This window comes from Carcharhinus amblyrhynchos, unplaced genomic scaffold (assembly GCF_965287045.1).
Source record: "Carcharhinus amblyrhynchos unplaced genomic scaffold, sCarAmb.v2.hapA scaffold_53, whole genome shotgun sequence".
NCBI classification, from domain to species: domain Eukaryota; kingdom Metazoa; phylum Chordata; class Chondrichthyes; order Carcharhiniformes; family Carcharhinidae; genus Carcharhinus; species Carcharhinus amblyrhynchos.
In genome coordinates, this window is record NW_027649794.1 from 2,007,160 (window position 1) to 2,031,459 (window position 24,300).

Genomic DNA, 24,300 nt, shown 5'->3' on the forward strand with positions numbered 1-24,300 from the left:
GGAGGAGGTTACAGAGATAGGGAGGGTTGAGGGGCTGGAGGAGGTTACAGAGATAGGGAGGGTTGAGGGGCTGGAGGAGGTTACAGAGATAGGGAGGGTTGAGGGGCTGGAGGAGGTTACAGAGATAGGGACGGTTGTCAGGGCTGGAGGAGGCTATGGGGATAGGGAGAGTTGTAGGGGCTGGAGGTGGTTACAGAGATCGGGAGGGTTGAGGGGCTGGAGGAGGTTACAGAGATAGAGAGGGTTGAGGGGCTGGAGGTGGTTACAGAGATCGGGAGGGTTGAGGGGCTGGAGGAGGTTACAGAGATAGGGAGGGTTGTCAGGGCTGGAGGAGGTTACAGAGATAGGGAGGGTTGTCAGGGCTGGAGTAGGCTATGGGGATAGGGAGGGCTGTAGGGGCTGGAGGAGGCTATGGGGATAGGGAGGGTTGTAGGGGCTGGAGGAGGCTATGGGGATAGGGAGGGTTGTAGGGGCTGGAGGAGGCTATGGGGACAGGGAGGGTTGTAGGGACTGGAGGAGGCTATGGGGATAGGGAGGGTTGTAGGGACTGGAGGAGGCTATGGGGATAGGGAGGGTTGTAGGGGCTGGAGGAGGCTATGGGGATAGGGAGGGTTGTAGGGGCTGGAGGAGGCTATGGGGATAGGGAGGGTTGTAGGGACTGGAGGAGGCTATGGGGATAGGGAGGGTTGTAGGGACTGGAGGAGGCTATGGGGATAGGGAGGGTTGTAGGGACTGGAGGAGGCTATGGGGATAGGGAGGGTTGGATGAACTCTGGAAGCAATGAATTAATTTGGGAATTCAATCATTGATGCCAGAATTGCAGTTGGCCATTTGTGCACAGCAAGAGCCCACAATGATGCGACGATAGATTTTGCTGCTAGTGATTGGGGGATAAGTTTTGTCCGTGGTAGACAGGGAGAACGCTGCTATTCTACAGGGAGTCAGTGGGACATTTGACACTGTCCTGGGACAGGTGATACAGGGAGTGACAGGGAGACTCTGGGGATGGGTGGAGTGCGCTGCCTCTCTCTTGTTCCACAAGAGAGAAATTGAAAGGATTTCTACACACAGCTATCGGGTTGGACGTTTCAATGTCAGAGTGTCTGCAATCACCAGGATTCCTTCAAAAAACAACAGCTATATGAGTTTATTAAAAATCCAGACTTGTCAAGTCGATACGGAAATCTTCCGATCACTCACTCACACACACATTCACAAACACACACACACTCATTCACACACACTCACTTAGACTCACACCTACACAGTCACACACACACACACTCACATACACGCACTCACACTCACAATTACACTCACACACACTCACTTACACGTGCTCACACACACTCACGTACACACACCCACACTCACACTTACACTCACATACACACACTCACTTACATGTACTCACACACACTCACGTACACGCACATGTGCGCACTCACACACTCGCACACACACAATCACTCTCACTCAAACACACACAAATACACACACTCACACACATCAAATCAAAGACACAAACACACATGCTTACTCCGGCAGACAAATTTTACTCAAATACGCTGAATCACACACACAGCTCCCTCTACACTGTCCCCATCAAACACTCCCAGGACAGGGACAGCACGGGGTTAGATACAGAGTAAAGCTCCCTCTACACTGTCCCCATCAAACACTCCCAGGACAGGTACAGCACGGGGTTAGATACAGAGTAAAGTTCCCTCTACACTGTCCCCCATCAAACACTCCCAGGACAGGTACAGCACAGGGTTAGATACAGAGTAAAGCTCCCAGGTAATAGCACAGAGTCAAGTCAAAGCCTGAGCCTCAGAGAGGGAGATTTGAAATGGAAGGTCGAACTAAATCTATCAGTTTGACACCTTCGCCGATACCGGAACACTGCACAGTTTTTGGTCTGGTCATTGCTCTGTGATAATAATATCTGTGCGTGCAGACTGGACTCGATCCTCCAGGCCACTATGTGTCTGGCTGAACTTTAATCTCAAACCACGGGATCTCTGTCATAACAACAGCAACTCGACAGACCCTCGCTCTCTGCACAGGAAGTTAGCTAAAATTAGCATCATGTCGTTGAACAAACAATTGGCTTTCCGTCTTGACCCCAACTGAGATAGAGTAAGCTCACACTTTGTGGCCAATTCTATTCTTATAGCACTGACATAGACCTTTGCTGACCCTTTGCAAGATCTCTTATTATTTGCCACTCCTGGTTCCCCCTGCCCCATCCCAGTAAATTTTCCCTCTCCCAGTATCTCTCCAATTCCCCCCTTTTTGAAAGTTCCTATTGAATCTGCTTCTACCGCCCTCGCAGACAGCACCTTCCAGATCACAACAACTCGCTGCGTTTAAATACAAATCCTCCTCATCTCCCCCCCCCACTTCTGGTTCTTTTCCCGATTCTCTTCAATCTGTGTCCTCCTCTGGTTACCCACCCTCCTGCCTCTCACAAGCCTCATTCGATTTTAAACACTGACTGAAAGACCCTTAATATTCCCCTTTCTAAGGTGAGCAAATGAACCCTCACTCTCTCTCTCACCTATATTCACACTCACACTCTCACTCACACACTCTCTCTCACACACTTACACACACCCTCTCTCACACACACACTTTCTCACACGCACACTCTCTCTCACACACACACTCACTCTCTCACATGCACACACTATCTATCTCTCTCTCATACACACACACACACTCTCTCTCACGTGCACACACTGTTTCTCTCTCTCTCACACACACACACTCTCTCTCACATGCACACTGTTTCTCTCTCTCTCACACACTCACGCGCACACTCTCTCTCACATGCACACACTGTTTCTCTCTCTCTCATACACACACACTCTCTCTCACATGCACACACTGTTTCTCTCTCTCTCTCACACACTCTCTCTCACATGCACACACTGTTTCTCTCTCTCTCTCACACACTCTCTCTCACATGCACACACTGTTTCTCTCTCTCTCTCACACACACACTCTCACATGCACACACTTTCTCTCTCTCTCTCACACACACACTCTCACATGCACACACTGTTTCTCTCTCTCTCTCACACACACACTCTCACATGCACACACTGTTTCTCTCTCTCTCTCACACACACTCTCACATGCACACACTGTTTCTCTCTCTCTCACACACACACTCTCACATGCACACAGTTTCTCTCTCTCTCACACACACACATAAGAACATAAGAACATAAGAAATAGGAGCAGGAGTAGGCCATCTAGCCCTTCGAGCCTGCCCCGCCATTCAATAAGATCATGGCTGATCTGTCGTGGCTCAGTTCCGCATTCCCGCCCTTTCCCCATAATCCTTAATCCCCTCGCTTATCAAAAACCTATCAACCCGCATCTTAAAAATATTTAGCGAGGCAGCCTCCACCACCTCAACGGGCAGAGAATTCCAGAGATTCACCACCCTTTGAGTAAAGAAGTTCCTCCTCAATTCTGTTCTAAACCGCCCCCCCTTTATCTTGAGGCTGTGCCCCCTAGTCCTACTGTCCTTTCTGAGCGGGAAGAGTCTCTCCACCTCTATCCTATCCATCCCATTCATCATCTTATATGTCTCAATGAGATCTCCCCTCATTCTTCTAAACTCTAACGAGTACAAGCCTAATTTATTCAGCCTCTCCTCATAGCTCAACCCCCTCAACTCCGGCATCAGCCTAGTAAACCTCCTCTGCACTCCCTCCAAGGCCAAAATATCCTTGCGTAAGTACGGCGCCCAAAACTGCACACAGTACTCCAGCTGCGGCCTCACCAATGCCCTATACAGCTGCAGCAAGACCTCCCTACTTTTATATTCAATCCCCCTCGCTATGAAGGCCAGCATCCCATTCGCCTTCCTGACCACCTGCTGCACCTGCAGGCTGGGGTTTGCGACTCATGCACAAGGACCCTGAGGTCCCTCTGCACCGTCGCCTGCTGCAGTTTTTCGCCCCGTAAGTAATAGTCCTTCCTACCATTATTCCTACCAAAGTGGACCACCTCACACTTGCCAACATTAAATTCCATTTGCCATTTCCTGGCCCATTCGCCCAGCCTATCTAGATCCTTCTGCAGACTCTCCACACCCTCCGCACAATTTGCCATTCCACCAATCTTGGTGTCATCAGCAAATTTCGACACCATACACTCGGTTCCCTCCTCCAGATCATCTATATAAATGGTAAATAGCTGAGGCCCCAGCACCGACCCCTGGGGCATTCCACTAGTCACCAACCGCCAATCCGAATAGCACCCATTGACCCCCACTCTCTGCCTCCCATTTGACAACCAATCCTCTATCCACGCTAACACCCTACCCCCAACTCCATGTCGCCTGACCTTCTGCAATAACCTCTTGTGAGGTACCTTGTCAAATGCCTTCTGAAAATCAAGAAAGACCACATCCACCGGCTCTCCTCTATCCACCGCCCTAGACACATCCTCATAGAACACACACACTCACTCTCTCTCACATGCACACTGTTTCACTCTCTCTCTCACACACACACACACACTCTCTCTCACATGCACACACTGTTTCTCTCTCTCTCACACACACACACACTCTCTCACATGCACACACTGTTTCACTCTCTCTCTCTCATACACACACACACACACTCTCTCTCTCTCTGACATGCACACACTGTTTCTCACTCACACACACACACACACTCTCTCTCACATGCACACACTGTTTCTCACACACACACACACACACACTCTCTCTCACATGCACACACTGTTTCTCACTCACACACACACACACACACTCTCTCTCACATGCACACACTGTTTCTCTCTCTCTCACACACACACACTCTCTCTCACATGCACACACTGTTTCTCTCTCTCTCACACACACACTCTCTCTCACATGCACACACTGTTTCTCTCTCTCTCTCACACACACACACACACTCTCTCTCACATGCACACACTGTTTCTCTCTCTCTCACACACACACACTCTCTCTCACATGCACACACTGTTTCTCTCTCTCTCACACACACTCTCTCTCACATGCACACACTGTTTCTCTCTCTCTCACACACACACACACACACACTCTCTCACATGCACACACTGTTTCTCTCTCTCTCTCTCACACACTCACACACATACAGAAAACTCTGTCACACATGCACCCTGTGATGTTTTAGATGGGCCCACCCCACCCATACCCGAGCTTCCTGTAGGACAGTGCCTGAGGTTTGGGACAGAGGGCATTTGTTACCCACAGGAGGTCCTGTGTGCCTGCAGCATGTGAAGGAACGGAAGACTCGCTCGATAGTCTGAGAGAGAGAGATAGAGGAAGGTTGCATGACCTCAGTGAAGCACACTGAATTTCACACCGGCACGCAAATCTCTCCCTATCAACACACCCTGAACCTCAGCTCAGGGTTCACCCTGTCAGCGCTGACACACAAAACAGCCCACGGTGAGAGGTGTCACCCATACACAATGGCAGCTGGCATCATCGTGCCCACGCCAACAACCTGTTAGCGAGTTAGATCACTGTCTGTCTGCTGCTTTCTTATATTCACAGCCCCTACACTTTGTAAACGATAAAATGTGGGAATTTCCAATGCTGTGACACCGGTTCCTATCTCCTCACAAGGGTGGCACCCTCTGGGAGTGTTTCGAGAGGTTGCCAAGGTCGGTCGGGAATCAATGAACAACTCTTGCACAGGAAGTCAGCTTGAGGCAGTCTGCTAAGGCCCAGCGGTGCCACAGGCTCAGGGACAGGAACAGGCACCAGGAAGGATGGGGAAAAGGGAAATGAGCTCCGAATCCATGGAAATATAGTGCAGAAAGAGGCCATTCAGCCCATCAGGCCTGCAACGACAACAATCCCACCCAGGCCCTATCCTCGAGACGTTTACCCCAGCTAGACCCCTGGCACAAAGGGGCAATTTAGCACGGCCACTCCAGCGAACCAGCACATCTTTGGACGGTGGGAGGAAACCAGAGCACCCGGAGGAAACCCACTCAGACACGGGGAGAATGTGCAAACTCCGCACAGACAGTGACCCAAAGGTAGAATTGAACACAAGCTGGTTAAGTGCATTGCCCACGCTAAATTGTCTCTCAGTGCACCTGAACAGGCTCCGGAGTGTGGCGACTAGGGGATTTTCACAGAAACTTCATTGCAGAGTGAATGTAAGCTACTTGTGACACGGATAAATAAATGACCCCAACACAAACCTAACCTTAACGCTTAACCCTAACCCTAACTTTAAACTTTACCTAATCCGAATGCTAACCCGAAAAATTTGGTCGCATATTGGTCTAATTTTCACTTTGTCTTCCCTTTCGATACATCTAAAAATAGCAATACTGGTTTATCAAGTACTTTCAACATGACAAATTGTCCTGGGTGTGTTGCTATAGAATGTTATCCAACCAGTGCTCATTGTGAGACACACAGGGAGATGCTGGGGTAATGATGCTACCCTCAGCCACACTGGGAGGATTTAAAAAGTGTCTTCAAAGATGAAAGTGAGAGAAAGAGAGAGAGAGAGGTGGAGAGGTTTGGGGGGGGAATTCCAGAGATTAGGGCCACCCCTAGGCAGCTGGTGGAGTGATGGCCATCGGGTGATGTTCAAGTGGCCGGAATTAGTGGAGCGCAGAGATCTCGGAGGGTTGTAGGAGCTGGAGGAGGTTACAGAGATAGGGAGGGTTGTGGGGACTGGAGGAGGTTACAGAGATAGGGAGGGTTGTAGGGACTGGAGGACGTTACAGTGATAGGGAGGGTTGTAGGGACTGGAGGAGGTTACAGAGATAGGGAGGGTTGTAGGGACTGGAGGAGGTTACAGAGATAGGGAGGGGTGTAGGGGCTGGAGAAGGTTACAGAGATAGGGAGGGGTGTAGGGGCTGGAGAAGGTTACAGAGATAGGGAGGGGTGTAGGGGCTGGAGAAGGTTACAGAGATAGGGAGGGGTGTAGGGGCTGGAGAAGGTTACAGAGATAGGGAGGGTTGTAGGGGCTGGAAGAGGTTACAGACATAGGGAGGGTTGTAGGGGCTGGAGGAGGTTATGGAGACAGGGAGGGCTGTAGGGACTGGAGGAAATTACAGAGATAGGGAGGGTTGTAGGGGCTGGAGAAGGTTACAGAGATAGGGAGGGGTGTAGGGGCTGGAGAAGGTTACAGAGATAGGGAGGGGTGTAGGGGCTGGAGAAGGTTACAGAGATAGGGAGGGTTGTAGGGGCTGGAAGAGGTTACAGACATAGGGAGGGTTGTAGGGGCTGGAGGAGGTTACAGAGATAGGGAGGGTTGTAGGGGCTGGAGGAGGTTACAGAGATAGGGAGGGTTGTAGGGGCTGGAGGAGGTTACAGAGATAGGGAGGGTTGTAGGGGCTGGAGAAGGTTACAGAGATAGGGAGGGGTGTAGGGGCTGGAGAAGGTTACAGAGATAGGGAGGGTTGTAGGGGCTGGAGGAGGTTACAGAGATAGGGAGGGTTGTAGGGGCTGGAGGAGGTTACAGAGATAGGGAGGGTTGTAGGGGCTGGAGGAGGTTACAGAGATAGGGAGGGTTGGGTGCGTGGAGGAATCTGAAAATTAGGGTGATATATTTAAAAGCACACTGGAGTCAGTGTGGTCCCGTGAGCTTAGTGTGACCTGATCATTTGGTGTGAGTGGAGATTCTGGAGGAGGGAGGGTGGGGGAGCAGTCGGGAATGTGTCGGGATACTTGAGATTTGAGATAATGAAGGCATTGAGGAATGTGTCAGGAGGAGAGGAGCTGAGACTGGAGCTGTGTGTTACTGAAGAGAGTTGGGATTGGATTCGATGTCTCAGCCGGCCTGCTGTCCCCTCTGGGTGTTGGAATCTCCTCTGAACTGAATTTGGACACACTCTCTGCTGTACAGAGAGAATTAAACTTGTCATCAATTCCCTTTCTTTTTCACATCTGTAGGTCAATTATTCGTTCATAGAATCATCGAATCCCTACAGGCCTGAAGGAGGCCATTCAGCCCATCGAGTCTGCACCAACCACAATCCCGCCCAGGCCCTATTCGCACAACCCCACACAGTTACCCTAGCTAGTCCCCCTGACGCAAAAGGACAACTTAGCATGGCAATCCACCTAGCCTGCACAACTTTAGACAAAACCGGAGGAAACCCATGCAGACACAAGGAGAACGTACAAACTCTGCACAGTCGGTGACCCAAGCCAGGAATCGAACCCTGGTCCCTGGCGCTGTGAGGCAGCAGTGCTAACCACTGTGCCACCGCGCCATCCCCTTCAAAAGCATTTGCGTATCTCAAAAGGTCCCTCACTCCCCATCGCACATTGACTGTGACGTGCCGAAGACTTTGTCGGATATTTTAAGAGTCAACCACATTGCTCTCACTTTGGAGACACATGTGGGCCAGATCAGGGAGGAACGGCAGATTTCTATCCCGAAAGGACATCAATGACCCAGATGGATTTTTCCAACACTCGACAATGCTTTCCAAACACTTCTTAGCATAAATAGATTGTCATTTGATTTCCTTAATTTCAACATCGCCAGTTTTGTGAGTTACAAGCAGTCACAGGGTCAGTACTGAGGGAGTGCCGCACTGTCATGGGGTCAGTACTGAGGGAGTGCCGCACTGTCAGAGGGTCAGTGCTGAGGGAGTGCCGCACTGTCAGAGGGTCAGTGCTGAGGGAGTGCCGCACTGTCAGAGGGTCAGTGCTGAGGGAGTGCCGCACTGTCAGAGGGTCAGTGCTGAGGGAGTGCCGCACTGTCAGAGGGTCAGTGCTGCGGGAGTGCCGCACTGTCAGAGGGTCAGTGCTGCGGGAGTGCCGCACTGTCAGAGGGTCAGTACTGAGGGAGTGCTGCACTGTCAGAGGGTCAGTACTGAGGGAGTGCCGCACTGTCAGAGGGTCAGTACTGAGGGAGTGCCGCACTGTCAGAGGGTCAGTGCTGAGGGAGTGCCGCACTGTCAGAGGGTCAGTGCTGAGGGAGTGCCGCACTGTCAGAGGGTCAGTGCTGAGGGAGTGCCGCACTGTCAGAGGGTCAGTGCTGAGGGAGCGCTGCACTGTCAGAGGGTCAGTGCTGAGGGAGTGCCGCACTGTCAGAGGGTCAGTGCTGAGGGAGCGCTGCACTGTCAGAGGGTCAGTGCTGAGGGAGTGCCGCACTGTCAGAGGGTCAGTACTGAGGGAGTGCTGCACTGTCAGAGGGTCAGTACTGAGGGAGTGCTGCACTGTCAGAGGATCAGTACTGAGGGAGTGCCGCACTGTCAGAGGATCAGTACTGAGGGAGTGCCGCACTGTCAGAGGGTCAGTACTGAGGGAGTGCCGCACTGTCAGAGGGTCAGTACTGAGGGAGTGCCGCACTGTCAGAGGGTCAGTGCTGATTAGAACAACGCAAAAGCTGATGATGTCGTATCTGAGCCTGTCGTTGTCTAGTTCGCCTCTATCGATCTCTCCTTAATCTCAGACCAGACACTTCCTTTCCACCATCATCCTTCCTGGAAAACTTCCACTGCCACCCACCCCTGCACATCATGATACACCTCCCCCCCCCTTCACATTCCCCCCCTCGCACCGTCACCGCATTGCTGTTTGTGGGATCTTGGTGTGCTCCCCTTTTCTGCATCACCCAAAGCTGTCTGCACCTGACCACTGCTATACAAGGTGCGGGGTCGGAGTGAGGTGTGAAAGACGTGGGTGTGTGAGCAGATCACTGAGCAGAGGCTGCAAGGACGCAGCTGGGAGCCAGGGCGGACACTCCGAGACTGGCTGAGGGCCGTAGGATCAGTTCGACTGGAGGGAAATGGAGAGAGACTGAGCGAGTAGTAGAGAATGTGGAGGTAGGGAGGGAGGAGAGAGCAGGGGAGAGATAGGAGGAGAGACAGAGCAAGAAGGCCAGTGAAATATATCCTTCATCGGGATGAATAGAAGTGTTCGAAAGCTTCACGTTTTTAGGTGTCCAGATCACCAACAACCTGTCCTGGTCCCCCCATGCTGACACTATAGTTCAGAAAGCCCATCATTGCCTCTACTTTCTCAGAAGACTAAGGAAATTTGGCATGTCCGCTACGACTCTCACCAACTTTTACCAGAGAAAGCATTCTTTCTGGTTGTATCGCAGCTTGGTGTGGGCTCCTGCTCTGTCCAAGGAACTCCAAAAGGTCGTGAATGTAGCCCAATCCATTACGCAAACCAGCCTCCCATCCACTGACTCTGTCTACACTTCCCGCTGCCTTGGAAAAGCAGCCAGCGTAATTAAGGACCCCACGCACCCCAGATATTCTCTCTTCCACCTTCTTCCATTTGGAAAAGGATACAAAAATCTGAGGTCACGTACTGACCAACTCGAGAACAGCTTCTTCCCTGCTGCTGTCAGACTTTTGTATGGCCCAACCTTGTACTAAGCTGATCTTTCTCTACACTCTAGCTATGACTGTAACACTACATTCTGCACCCTACTCCTTTTCCTTCTCTATGAACAGTATGCTTTGTCTGCATAGCGTGCAAGAATCAATACTTTTCACTGTTTGTTAATATGTGTGACAATAATAAATCAAACCTAATCAAACAGAGGCTGGTGTCCCTTAAACAGGTTCCACTCAGTAGCCCTGAGACTCCTTAATATATGTACAGGTGAGGCTCCCTGATTGGAAACGTAATCAATACCTCAATCAGGGAGCTCGTACTCCAAGAGCCCACTCCCTGGGGCTCAATGAGAACATTACAGCAGGGCAGGGCAAGGAGGAGAACTGGGGAAGGCATGGGGGACAAAGAGAAGAGGACGGAGAGGGAGTGGAGAATGGAAGGAGGGAATGAGTGAGAGAGTAAGGGAGATGGATAAGTAGCAAGGGGCAGAGATGGGGGGGGTCCGAGAGGGAGAGAAAGGGGCAGAGAATGAAGAGGATGGGGGGGGAAGAAAGAGGCAGGGAGTAGGGGGGTATTGGAGGAGAGAGAGGGGCAGAGAATGGGGGAGTGGGAGAGGAGCAGAGAGTGGGGGAATTGGGGAGAAAGAGAGGCAGAGAGCAGGGACATAGGGAGGAGAGGGGCACAGAGTGGGGGGGTAGGGAGGGAGAGAAGGGCAGAGAGTGGAGGGGATGGGGGGTAGAGAGAGGCAGAGAGTGGGGGAAGTTGGGGGTGGGGGAGAGAGAGGCAGAGAGCAGGGAGATAGGGAAGAGAGGGGCACAGAGTGGGGGGGGGGAAGGGGGGAAGAGAGGGGCAGAGAATGGGGGGGTAGGGAGGGAGAGAAGGGCAGAGAGTGGAGGGGATGGGGTGATAGAGAGAGGTAGAGAGCTGGGGGGGGAAGAGAGGGGCTGAGAGCTGTGGGGGGTGGCGGGGTAGTGAGTGGGAGAGAGGGGCAGAGAACGGGGGTGATTGGGGAGGGGGGGGGGGAGAGAGGCTCAGGGCTGGGGACCTGGGAGGGAGAGAATGGGGCAAAGAGTGGGGGGAGATGGGGAAGGAGGGGCAGAGAGTGGGGGGAGATGGGGAAGGAGGGGCAGAGACCGAGGATGGAGGGGGGGAGAGAGCGAGGAGGAAGCTGACAGACAGAGAGAGAGATCATGTTTCAGAGAGAGTGGGTTGGAATGGGGAAGTGGAGGGGGAGGCACCTGTTAGCTGCTGCTCTCTCCACTCTCTGTACAACTGGTTTGTTTGGTGATGAACTCAGCCAGGCCTGTCAAAACAAACAGCAACCCCCTCCCGCCACCCCACTTCCTGAACATTCACCCCGTGAACAGGGAGTGACGTCCCACCCTGAAATAAGAGCAGCTAATCGACTGCAGAAGCACTCACAACCTTGTCTCTTATCCTCAGCCTCCTCTCAGAATGGAAGCGATCCAACATCACTCTCTCTCACACACACACACACACCGTGTTACGGTCTGGAAGGCACTCCCTGAAAGGGTGCTGGAGGCAGATTCAATAGGAACTTTCAAAAGGGGGAGAAATATTGGAATGGGGGGAACGCTTGCTGGAACCCTGCGGGGAAGAGCGGAGGTGCAGGGGTGGGGGGGGTGAACGGGATCGAACTTTCAAAGAGCTGGCACGGGACACACAATGGGCCAAAAGGCCTCCTTTGTCCGAGTTTCCCTGGCTGGAGTGTCAAAGAATGGTCACATTCAGACAGTGCCAACAAGTTGCCGTTGGCGAGTGTTGTTCTTGTTCGCTCGGCAGGGGTTAAGGTTGGGATATCAGATACTGTGTCTCAAGCCTGACGAATAATAAATTGCCACTCCTGTAGGGGCCTGTGTTGGACTAAAACCTGGTGTTGTCAGACTTTTTACTGGTGTGTCTGAACAGTGCTCCTTCCACTCACATTGTCGGCCACTTCAGGTCTTGAACAGCAGGTTAGGTGTAAGGATTCGCATTTTAATCAGTAATCTCTAAACTGTCTGTGCTTTATATGCTCTGTCTGAGGCCAGAACTCTCCATTCACCTGACGAAGGGGCTAACCCGAAAGCTAGTGAGTATATTATCAAATAAATAGGTTGGACTAAAACCTGGTGTTGTCAGACTTTTTACTGGTGTGTCTGAACAGTGCTCCTTCCACTCACATTGTCGGCCACTTCAGGTCTTGAACAGCAGGTTAGGTGTAAGGATTCGCATTTTAATCAGTAATCTCTAAACTGTCTGTGCTTTATATGCTCTGTCTGAGGCCAGAACTCTCCATTCACCTGACGAAGGGGCTAACCCGAAAGCTAGTGAGTATATTATCAAATAAATAGGTTGGACTAAAACCTGGTGTTGTCAGACTTTTTACTGGTATGTCTGAACAGTGCTCCTTCCACTCACATTGTCGGCCACTTCAGGTCTTGAACAGCAGGTTAGGTGTAAGGATTCGCATTTTAATCAGTAATCTCTAAACTGTCTGTGCTTTATATGCTCTGTCTGAGGCCAGAACTCTCCATTCACCTGACGAAGGGGCTAACCCCGAAAGCTAGTGAGTATATTATCAAATAAATAGGTTGGACTAAAACCTGGTGTTGTCAGACTTTTTACTGTGTCTGAACAGAGACAAGGCAACGGTACCTGGGATGCCTAGGGATTGAGGAAGGGTGCCGGAATGTGGGGGAGTGCAGCTCCGCACGCCCTCCCCCCTCCCCTCTCCGCACCCCTCCCCCGGGACACCTCGATGAAGCAGTCAAGAAGAGGACTGGCGTTCGTTCTTTCAGTTTAAAGTTTATCGATTAGTATCACAAGTCGGCTGACGTCAACGCGCAATCAAGTTACTGTGAAAATCCCCCAGTTGGCGCACTCCGGCGCCTGTTCAGGGTCACCGAGGGGGAATGTGGCATAGCCAAGTGCACCCATCCTGTCGTGGAGATGTGGGGATTTGGGAAGGACCTTGAGGCGGAGGTGGGGGAGGGAGGGAGGGAGGGAGGGGGGTGGAAACGAACCGCTCAAAGGCCCGCCAACCCCGGAAAATCCTGACAGGCGGAACGTTCTGCCTCGCGACTGCCGGACACGGACGGTTCGGGTCACTATCGGGAGATGGGGTGGGGGCAGGCGGACCGCAGCCGTGTCCCAGAAAGTTAGAAATAAGGCTCTGGAGGAACGGGGGTGTCTTCCGGGCTGTCGGGGGGTAGGGGGGGAGGGACGGGGGGTGGAGATGTGGGGGGGGTTCAAATCCTTCTCTGGCAAATGGTGGAATTTGAAACTGAAAGTTAGTCTCAGTCACGTTCACCTTTCTCAGGACATTGTGTACAAGAGTCGGGAAATCATGTTGCAGTTATATAAAACCTTGGTTAGGCCACATTTAGAGTATTGCGTGCGGTTCTGGTCGCCACACTACCAGAAGGATGGGGAAGCTTTGGAGAGAGTACAGAGACAGTTCACCAGGGGATGTCGCCTGGTCTCGAGGGTGTTGGAGGAGAGGTTGAATAAACTCCGAGTGTTTTCACAGGAAAGACGGAAGCTGAGGGGAGACCTGATAGAGGTCTACAAAATGATGAGAGGCACAGACAGGGTGGAGAGTCAGAGGCTTTTCCCCAGGGTGGGAATGTCAATTACAAAGGGGCACAGGTTCAAGGTGAGAGGGAGAAAGTTTAAGGGAGATGTGTGCGGGGGGAGATTTTTCACACAGAGAGTGATGGGTGCCTGGAACGCGCTGCCAGAGGAGGTAGTGGAAACAGGCACATCAGCAGCATTTAAGAGACATAGAAACATAGAACATGACAGCACAGTACAGGCCCTTCGGCCCTCAATGTTGTGCCGAGCTATGTCCAATCCCAAAATCGAACTATCCCACTCCCTATCATTCTGGATTGCTCCATGGGCCTATCCAATAACCGTTTGAGAGTTCCTAAACTCCACTATCACAGCAGGCAGTCCATTCCACACCCCAACCACTCTCTGAGTGAAGAATCTACCTCGGACATCCCTCCTATATCTCCCACTATAAACCTTAGAGTTCTGCCCCCGAGTAACAGCTACATCCACCCGAGGAAATAGTCTCTGCACGTCCACTCTATCAATCCCTCTCACCATCTTATAAACCTCTATTAAGTCCCCTCTCATCCTCCTCCGCTCCAAAGAGAAAAGCCCCAGCTCCCTCCACCTTTCCTCATCAGGCCTACCCTCCAAACCAGGCAGCATCCTGGTAAATCTCCTCTGCACTCTCTCCACATCCTTCTTATAGTGAGAGGTGACCAGAACTGAACACAATATTCCAAATGTGGTCTCACCAATGTCTGGCATCTGGATGGGTGCATGGATAGGGAGGGAATAGAGGGATACGGACCGAGAGAGGGCAGAAGGTTTTTTTTTCAGTTTAGTTAGGGCATCATGATTGGCACAGGCTTGGAGGGCTGAAGGGCCTGTGCTGTACTTTTCTTTGTTCTAAAAAAAAAACCCACCTAGTTCACTCATGTCCTTTAGGAAAGGAAATCCAGTCTGTGACTCCAGTCCCCACACAGCAATGTGGGTGACTCGCTGCCTGTGAAATGGTGGGCAGTTAGGGATGGGCAAGTGGGCAATAAATGTTGGCCCAGCTAGCGGCGCCCACATTGCCTGAGCGCGACTCCCGCTGTCATCAACTCTAGACGGTCTCCTGAAGTGACCTAGATGTTTGTCAAGAACGGATGTGGCCTGGTTTTGGGGGTGGGGGGGGGGTCACAGCCACCTCCTCAAGTGTTAACTGTTTCGGTGTTCACTGTGAAAGAGTGAGGGAGATACCAGCCCGGAGGTGTCATGGCCCAGCGCGTGGCTTCACTAATCTATCCGGGGCTCGGTTAGACAAGAAGCGACAACATGGGGCTTGATCTTTACATCTCTGAGCCGCTGCCTCAGCCATCTGACCCTTCGCTTCAGTTCCTGCTCCGCCAAAGGAAGGACTATTACTTACGGGGCGAAAAACTGCAGCAGGCGACGGTGCAGAGGGACCTGGGGGTCCTTGTGCATGAGTCGCAAAAACCCAGCCCGCAGGTGCAGCAGGTGGTCAGGAAGGCGAATGGGATGCTGGCCTTCATAGCGAGGGGGATTGAATATAAAAGTAGGGAGGTCTTGCTGCAGCTGCATAGGGCACTGGTGAGGCCGCAGCTGGAGTACTGTGTGCAGTTTTGGGCGTCGCACTTACACAAGGATATTTTGGCCTTGGAGGGAGTGCAGAGGAGGTTTACTAGGCTGATACCGGAGTTGAGGGGGTTGAGCTATGAGGAGAGGCTGAATAAACTGGGCTTGTACTCGTTAGAGTTTAGAAGAATGAGGGGAGATCTCATTGAGACGTATAAGATGATGAATGGGATGGATAGGATAGAGGTGGAGAGACTCTTCCCGCTCAGAAAGGACAGTAGGACTAGGGGGCACAGCCTCAAGATAAAGGAGGGGCAGTTTAGAACGGAGTTGAGGAGGAACTTCTTCACTCAAAGGGTGGTGAATCTCTGGAATTCTCTGCCCGTTGAAGTGGTGGAGGCTGCCTCGCTAAATATTTTTAAGACGCGGGTTGATGGGTTTTTGATAAGCGAGGGGATTAAGGGTTATGGGGAGAGGGCGGGAATGTGGAACTGAGACACGACAGATCAGCCATGATCTTATTGAATGGCGGGGCAGGCTCGAAGGGCTAGATGGCCGACTCCTGCTCCTATTTCTTACGTTCTTATGTTCTAAACCCTCCACATTTCCCCTCTTGTCCAACATCGATCTGATCCCTTTCGGAAAACTGGAATTGAACCGGCCACAGTGACACAGTGTCACCTTGCGGCGCCGGGGACCTGGGTTCGATCCTTGGGTCTGTGCAGAGTCTGCATGTTCTCCCCGTGTCTGCGTGGGTTTCCTCCGGGTGTGCCGGTTTCTAAGATCCGACCAATGCCTCTACTTTCTCAAGAGGCATGTGCACTACCTCTCACCAATTTCTACAGATGCACCACAGAAAGCATCCTTTCCGGATGTATCACAGCTTGGAATGGCTTCTGCTCTGCCCAAGGCCACAAGAAATAGCACAGTGGTTAGCACTGCAGCTCCAGGGTCCTGGGTTCGATTCCCAGCTCGGGTCACTGTCTGTGCGGAGTCTGCACATTCTCCTCGTGTCTGCGTGGGTTTCCTCCAGGTGCTCCGGTTTCCTCCCGCAGTCCAAAGATGTGCGGGTTAGGTTGATTGGCCATGCTAAGAAATTGCCCCTTATTGTGTCCAGGGATGCGTAGGTTAGAGGGATTAGTGGGCATAATGTGTAAGGATATGGGGGCAGGGCCTGGGTGGGATTGTGTTCGGTGCAGACTCGATGGGCCGAAGGGCCTCTTCCTGCATTGTAGGGTTCAATGATTCTATAAACTATAAAGAGTTGTGAATGTAGCTCAATCCTTCACGCAAACCAGCTTCCCATCCATTGACTCTGTCTACACTTCCCACTGCCTTGGAAAAGCAGCCAGCATAATTAAGGACCCCACGCACCCCAGGCATTCTCTCTTCCACCTTCTTCTGTCGGGAGAAAGATACAAAAGTCTGAGGTTATGTCCCAACCGACTCAAGAACAGCTTCTTCTCTGCTGCCATCAGACTTTTGAATGGGCCTACCTCACACTAAGTTGGGTTTTTCTCTACACCCTCGCTACGACAGTAACACTAAACTTTGCACCCTCTGCATTCCTTCTCTATGAACACTATGCTTTGTCTGCATAGCGTGCAAGAAACAATACTTTTCACGGAAGAGGAATTTCTACACCCAGACCGTGGTGAATGTGTGGAGTTCACTCCCACAGAAAGTAGTTGAGGCCAAAATGTTGTGTGATTTCAAGAAGAAATTAGACAGAGCTCTTGGACTAAACGGAAGGAGGTATATGGGGGAAGAAGGGGGTGAGGATATTGAATTCAATAGTCAGCCATAATCATAATGAAAAAGTGAAAAGTATAGTTCACTGCACACTATACAGACATTCACAGAGTAATTAGGGAGAAGGAAATGAGAGGGTTTATTTATCAGTCACAAGTTGGCTTACATTAAGTGAAGTTACTGTGAAAATCCCCTCATCGCCACACTCCAGCGCCTGTTTGGATACACTGAGAGAGAATTTAACTTGGCCAATGCACCTAATCAGTATATCTTTCAGACTGTGGGAGGAAACTGGAGCGCCTGGAGGAAACCCATGCAGATATGGGGAGAACCCTAGCCCCTGACGCTGTGAGGCAGCAGTGCTAACCACTGTGCTACCATGTCGCCCCAGGTGCAAAATGTGTTGTTAAGTTCATAGCCAGGGCGTAGAGAAAGATCATCTTAATATGAGGTAGGTCTCTTCAAAAGTCTGGTGGCAGCAGGGAAGAAGCTGTTCTCGAGTCGGTTGGTACGTGACCTCAGGCTTCTGCGTCTTTTTCCCGACGGAAGACCGAAATAAACTGCGGAGCAGGCTCGCATGGTCCAGTCCTGCTTCTAGTTTCTATGCCACAATTCACCACTCTTGTCGACATTTTGACAAATTTGTCAACAAACGGATTCACACAGGAGGCAGATACGATGGCAACACCCATTATCAACACAAAAGATCTTTTGAAACAAAAAAGAATTGAAGGCTAAACTGTTAATCCGGACATGATTGAGATAACCCATTTTGGAAGGTCCAAAGCGTGTAGGAATTATATAGTAAATACCCTCAGGAGTATTGACAGGCAGAGGGATCTGGGCATACATGTCTACCGATTACTGAAATTGGCAACGCGGGTAGATAATATAATCGAAAAAGCATATAAAGAAAATTACAGCACAGGAACAGGCCCTTTGGCCCTCCACGCCTGCACCGACCATGCTGTCCGACTCAACTAAAATCCCCTACCCTTCTGGGAACCATATCCTTCCATTCCCGTCCTATTCATGCATTTGTCAAGGCGCCCCTTAAAAGTCACTACTTCCACTACCTTCCCCCAGCAGCGAGTTCCAGGCACCCAACACTCTCTGCGTCAAAAATCTGCCTCGTCCACCTCCTTTAAACCTCACCCCTCACACCTTAAACGTGTGTGTGTGTGTGTGTGTGTGTGTGTGTGTGTGTGTGTGCCCCCCCGCGTAATTGATTCTTCCACCCTGGGAAAAAGATTCTGACTATCCACTCTGTCCATGAGCTTCTACCATACGGCACGCTTGCCTTCATCGGTTGGGGCATTAAGTATGAAACTTAGCAGCTGTACAGAACCTTAGTCCGTCCTCATTTGGAACATTGTGTACAATTCTGGTCGCCACGTCACCAGAAGGTTGTGGATGCTTTGGAGAGGGCACAGGAGAGGTTGACCAGGATGTTGCCTGGTCTGGAGGGCATTAGCTAAGAGGAGGGGTTTGTTCTCACTGGAAAGACGTAGATGAGCTGATAAAGATTTACAAGATTATGAGTGGCGTGGACAGAGCGGGCAGTCAGACGTTTTTTCCTTGGGTAGAAAAGTCAAGTACATGGGTTTAAAGTGCGTGGGGAGGAGATGTAAGAGACACGTTCTATTTTTACACAGAGGATGGTGAGTGCGCTGCCTGGGGAGGTGGGAGCAGCAGCGTTTAAGGGGCACCTAGACAAATACATGAATAAGGAGGGATACGGATTCCGTAAGTGCGTACGGTTTTAGTTTAGTCAGGGCATCACGATGGGCGCAGGCTTGGAGGACCGGACGACCTGTTCCTGTGCTGCACTGTTGTTTGCTTTCACCACAGCTCCGACGCAATCGAGTGACAAGCCTTGCTCTGAAATGCATATTAAATAAAAATATCCCTGGCAGGGTAGGGGAGAACTTATTTGAATTCTGTCTCACACACAAGAGATTCAAGCCACAAATTAAATCAGAAAGTTCCTAAAAATAAGCCCAGGAAAACCACACACTTTTCATCAAATTTCAGTTCCATTTTTCACTCAAGTTCAAACTCGCCCCGGACCATCCACTAACCGATAAAGTACTTCCAGCAAACGTCTTTTTTTTTAATGGAGATCAGGGTCTTTTTTTGTTTGAGGAGAAATTGTCAAGGGCGGCATGGAAACGAGAAGCAGGAGGAGGCCAATCAGCCTTTCCAGCTTGCTCTGTTCAATTTCGAGTCCAATTTCCTGATCCCTCCTTCCCTCCATATCCCTTGATTCCTTTACACCCAAGGGCTATATCCAATTTCTTCTCCAAATCACACAGCGCTTTGGCCTCAACTACTTCCTGTCTTAGCGAATTGCACACACTCACCACCCTCTGGGTGAAGAAATTTCTCTCCGCCTCAGTTCTAAAAGGTTTACCCCTTATCCTGAAACTAAGACCCCCGAGTTCTGGGCTCCCCCACCATCGGAAACATTTTTTCTGACTCTATCCTATCGAACCCTGTTGGAATTTTATAAGTCTCTATGAGACCCCCTCTCACTCTTCTAAACTCCAATGAATACAGTCCTAACCTACTTAGTCTCTCCTCATATGCCAGACCTGCCATCCCATGGACAAAGGAGCAGGAGGAGGCCATTCTACCCCTCGGGTATTGTCTACCACTCAAGGCCAATCTTAATCCTTCATCCCAATTTGCTCCTTCCTCCCAATTTGGTTCCCCGGCCTTTGATTCCTTCTTACCCAAAAACTGTCGGACGTTGACATTAGCAATTAGCCCCCTCCCCACCGTCTCCCAGACTCAGCCTTTTTGTAGGCGGGGGGGAGAGATGGGAGAGGGCAGAATTTTACAGGGTCGCTCGTCCCAAAACTGTAAAACCCCGGCCGAGGTCAACGGACCTTCCCGTGGTTCGCCCTTTGGCCGCTCCGATTCCCGTGGCGAGCGGGACGGCGGAATTCCCACTGGGGAGAGAGTTCCAGATTCCCACTCCCCTTTCGTGTGAACGAGTGCCTCACTGGAGGGATTGTCCTCCTTAGAAGGCTGAAGGGCGGGGAGGAGGAGGGAGGGAGGGGAACCTGATCGGAGTGTACAAAATCATGAGGGACACTGACAGGGTAGAAAGGAAGGAACCCTTCCTCCTCGGGGTGGGGGTCACTCCGTGGGGCATGGGCATCCCTGACTGGGCCAGCATTTATTGCCCATCCTTAGTCACCCTTGAATTGAGTGCCTCGCTAGGCCATTTCAGAGGGTATTTGAGAGTCAACCGCGTTGCCGTGGCTCTGGGGTCACATGTCGGGCCAGGCGGGGCAAGGATGGCCTACTCTGACCTGATGAAGGGGCAGTGCTCCAAAAGCTCGTGCTTCCAAATAAAACTGCTGGACTGCAACCTGGTGTTGTGTGACTTTTTACTGAGAGAGTGAGGACATAGAGAATGATTCCCTATCCGGGGAAGGGGAGAATGAGGAGAGTTTCCGTATGAGATGGTGACTGGTCAATCTGATGGCGAATTCAAGAGTAACCTCTATCCCAGAGAGTGGGGGAGAATGTGGGACTCGCTCCCACGGGGAGTGGGGGAGAATGTGGGACTCACTCCCACAGGGAGTGGGGAGAATGTGGGATCGCTCCCACGGGGAGTGGGGAGAATGTGGGACTCACTCCCACAGGGAGTGGGGAGAATGTGGGATCGCTCCCACAGGGAGTGGGGAGAATGTGGGACTCACTCCCACAGGGAGTGGGGAGAATGTGGGACTCGCTCCCACAGGGAGTGGGGAGAATGTGGGACTCGCTCCCACAGGGAGTGGGGAGAATGTGGGACTCGCTCCCACAGGGAGTGGGGAGAATGTGGGACTCGCTCCCACAGGGAGTGGGGAGAATGTGGGACTCGCTCCCACAGGGAGTGGGGAGAATGTGGGACTCGCTCCCACAGGGAGTGGGGAGAATGTGGGACTCGCTCCCACAGGGAGTGGGGAGAATGTGGGACTCGCTCCCACAGGGAGTGGGGAGAATGTGGGACTCGCTCCCACAGGGAGTGGGGAGAATGTGGGACTCGCTCCCACAGGGAGTGGGGAGAATGTGGGACTCGCTCCCACAGGGAGTGGGGAGAATGTGGGACTCGCTCCCACAGGGAGTGGGGAGAATGTGGGACTCACTCCCACAGGGAGTGGGGGAGAATGTGGGACTCACTCCCACAGGGATTGGGGAGAATGTGGAACTCACTCCCACAGGGAGTGGGGGAGAATGTAAGACTTGCTCCCAGGGGGGATTGGGGAGAAGTTGGGATGGATATGTAATGGATATGTGAGTGTGTGTGTTCCCATACATATATGTGTGTGTGTGTGAGTGAGTGTGCATGCGAGGCAGCACGCTAGCACAGTGGTTAGCACTGCTGCCTCACAGTGCCAGGAACCTGGGTTCGATTCCTGGCTTGGGTCGCTATCTGTGTGGAATCTGCATCTTCTCCCCGTGTCTGCATGGATTTCCTCCGGGTGCTCCGGTTTCCTCCCACAGGCGTGCTGGCTAGGTGCAGTGGCTGTGCTAAATTCTCCCTCAGTGTATCCGAACAGGCACTGGAGTGTGGTGACTAGGTTATTTTCACAGTAATGTCATTGCGGTGTTAATGCAAGTCGACTTGTGACATTAATAAATAAACTTTTAAAACCGTGTGTGAGAGAGTGAAAGTGAATGTGTGTGAGAGTGAGTGTGTGTGTGTGTGTGAGAGAGTGAGTGTGTGTGTGAGTGAGCGACTGACTGTGTGTGTGAGTGAGAGTGTGTGTGTCCGTGTGTGTGTGTGTGTGTGAGAGTGTGTGTGTGTGTGTGTGTGTGTGAGACTGTGCGTGAGTGAGTGTGAGACTGTGCGTGAGTGAGTGTGAGAGTGAGTGTGTGTGACTGAGAGAGTGAGCGAGTGAGAGTGTGTGTGTGAGAGAGTGGGTGAGCGAGTGAGTGTGACTGAGAGAGTGAGCGAGTGAGAGTGTGTATGAGAGAGAGTGGGTGAGCGAGTGAGTGAGTGTGTGAGTATGTGACAGAGTGATTGAGCGAGCGTGTGAGAGTGTGTGTGTGTGACTGAGAGAGTGAGCGAGTGAGTGTGTGAGAGAGAGAGTGGGTGAGTGAGTGTGTGTGAGAGAGTGAGTGAGTGTGTGACAGAGTGATTGATCGAGTGTGTGAGAGTGTGTGTGTGTGACTGAGAGAGTGAGCGAGTGAGTGTGTGAAAGTGTGTGTGTGTGAGTGAGTGTGTGACTGTGTGTGTGAGAGTGAGTGTGTGAGAGAGAGTGAGTGAGAGAGAGTGAGTAAGTGTGTGTGTCTATGGGTGTGTGTATTTGTGCGTGAGTGTGAACTGTTGTGTCCAAATAGGGGAAGAGATGAGGGCTGAGGGAGAAAGTTTGATTCAGTCTGGCACAAACAAAGATAACAAGCAGTGCAGCATTACTCTCTGATTGTGAGTCTCACCGAGCGAAGGAGTTCTCCTCGAACATCCTCTCCTTGGCTTCTTTGAAGAGGCGGACCGCTTGTTTGCACTTGCTGGACAGGTTCTGCAGGCAGACAGCCAGATAGCTATTGTCCCAGAGCAGGTCAACTTTAGCTTCGTAGTTGGAGAGGACGAGGCGGAGGTGGGAGCAGGTCTCGGGGATAATCTCCAAGATGTACGGGGGGCTGTTTTTGAGCAGTAGCCGGGGGTTCTGGCAGAGTTTGAGCAACTTTTGCAGCAGTTTCAGAGTCCTGTCCAACAGCCTCCTGTCAGCCCTGGGACACTCAATAAACCCTCGATTTGCTGGAATTGCATTCCTGTGAAGTGCCGCCATACCTCTCTTGTGCAAAATGCATTTACATACATGTTTCTCTTATGTCCCCGGCGAAATCATCATTAAAGCACACACTTCCTGCTCTCAGTCTGAAGGGCAGTGCAGATCAAATATCTCAGGCGTGACAGCAGAGGGGGAGTGTACAAACTTACTCAACAATGCACAGACGCTGGGGACTAACCGCAATCTAATTTCTGACTGAATAACAGGGTGTAGAATTACATAAATGATTTAAATTGCAAATTCTCCCCTGTGGGGTCACTGTGCAGATGGGGGTGAGAGGGGTGGCTGAGGGGAGTGTTGAACTGTCAGGGCAAAGGCTCAGGACTGAGGGCTTGTAACAAACTCAGAAATGCTTTACACAGGGGACAGGACCCCAGCACCACCTGTTTCACTCTCCACAGTTAAAAGTAAAATTTACTTACTGGTCCCACAGTGAGACCAACGTGAACGCTGCAATGAGTTTACTGTCAGAATCTGGAGTCACCACACCACAGTGCCTGTTTGGGGACACTGAGGGAGAATTTACGTCAATTATTGAACCAGCAGGTCTCCCTTGGACTGTGGGAGGAAACCGGAGCGCCTGGAGGAAACCCACGCAGGCAACGCTGGCACAAAGCCGGGAATCGAACCCGGGTCCTTAACACTGTGAGGCAGTGGTGCTAACCACTCTGCCACCCCACTACAGAAGGGAACTCGACACCCCGACCTCCTTAACTTCTCCCTTTCTCAGAGTGGTCACTATTGCAAACTGGAAAATTTTGCAGTCAGTTACACAGTGCGGCACTCCCTCAGTACTGACCCTCTGACAGTGCGGCACTCCCTCAGTACTGACCCTCTGACAGTGCGGCACTCCCTCAGTACTGACCCTCTGACAGTGCGGCACTCCCTCAGTACTGACCCTCTGACAGTGCGGCACTCCCTCAGTACTGACCCTCTGACAGTGCGGCACTCCCTCAGTACTGACCCTCTGACAGTGCGGCACTCCCTCAGTACTGACCCTCTGACAGTGCGGCACTCCCTCAGTACTGACCCTCTGACAGTGCGGCACTCCCTCAGTACTGACCCTCTGACAGTGCGGCACTCCCTCAGTACTGACCCTCTGACAGTGCGGCACTCCCTCAGTACTGACCCTCTGACAGTGCGGCACTCCCTCAGCACTGACCCTCTGACAGTGCGGCACTCCCTCAGCACTGACCCTCTGACAGTGCGGCACTCCCTCAGTACTGACCCTCTGACAGTGCGGCACTCCCTCAGTACTGACCC

The 24,300-nt window shown here is 51.7% G+C and overlaps 1 protein-coding gene across 1 annotated transcript in view; it reads right to left on the bottom strand.

Annotated features, from left to right (window-relative positions):
- Window positions 1–23,144, bottom strand: part of LOC145337582 (E3 ubiquitin-protein ligase CBL-like) — a 59,513-nt gene extending 36,369 nt beyond the window's left edge. Inside the window, exon 1 of the mRNA XM_080182374.1 lies at window positions 22,682–23,144. Within this exon, the coding sequence (XP_080038500.1) occupies window positions 22,682–23,034 (353 nt within the window). The 5' untranslated portion in view covers window positions 23,035–23,144. The remainder of the gene's footprint in view (window positions 1–22,681) is intronic.
- Window positions 23,145–24,300: the final 1,156 nt, after the last annotated feature.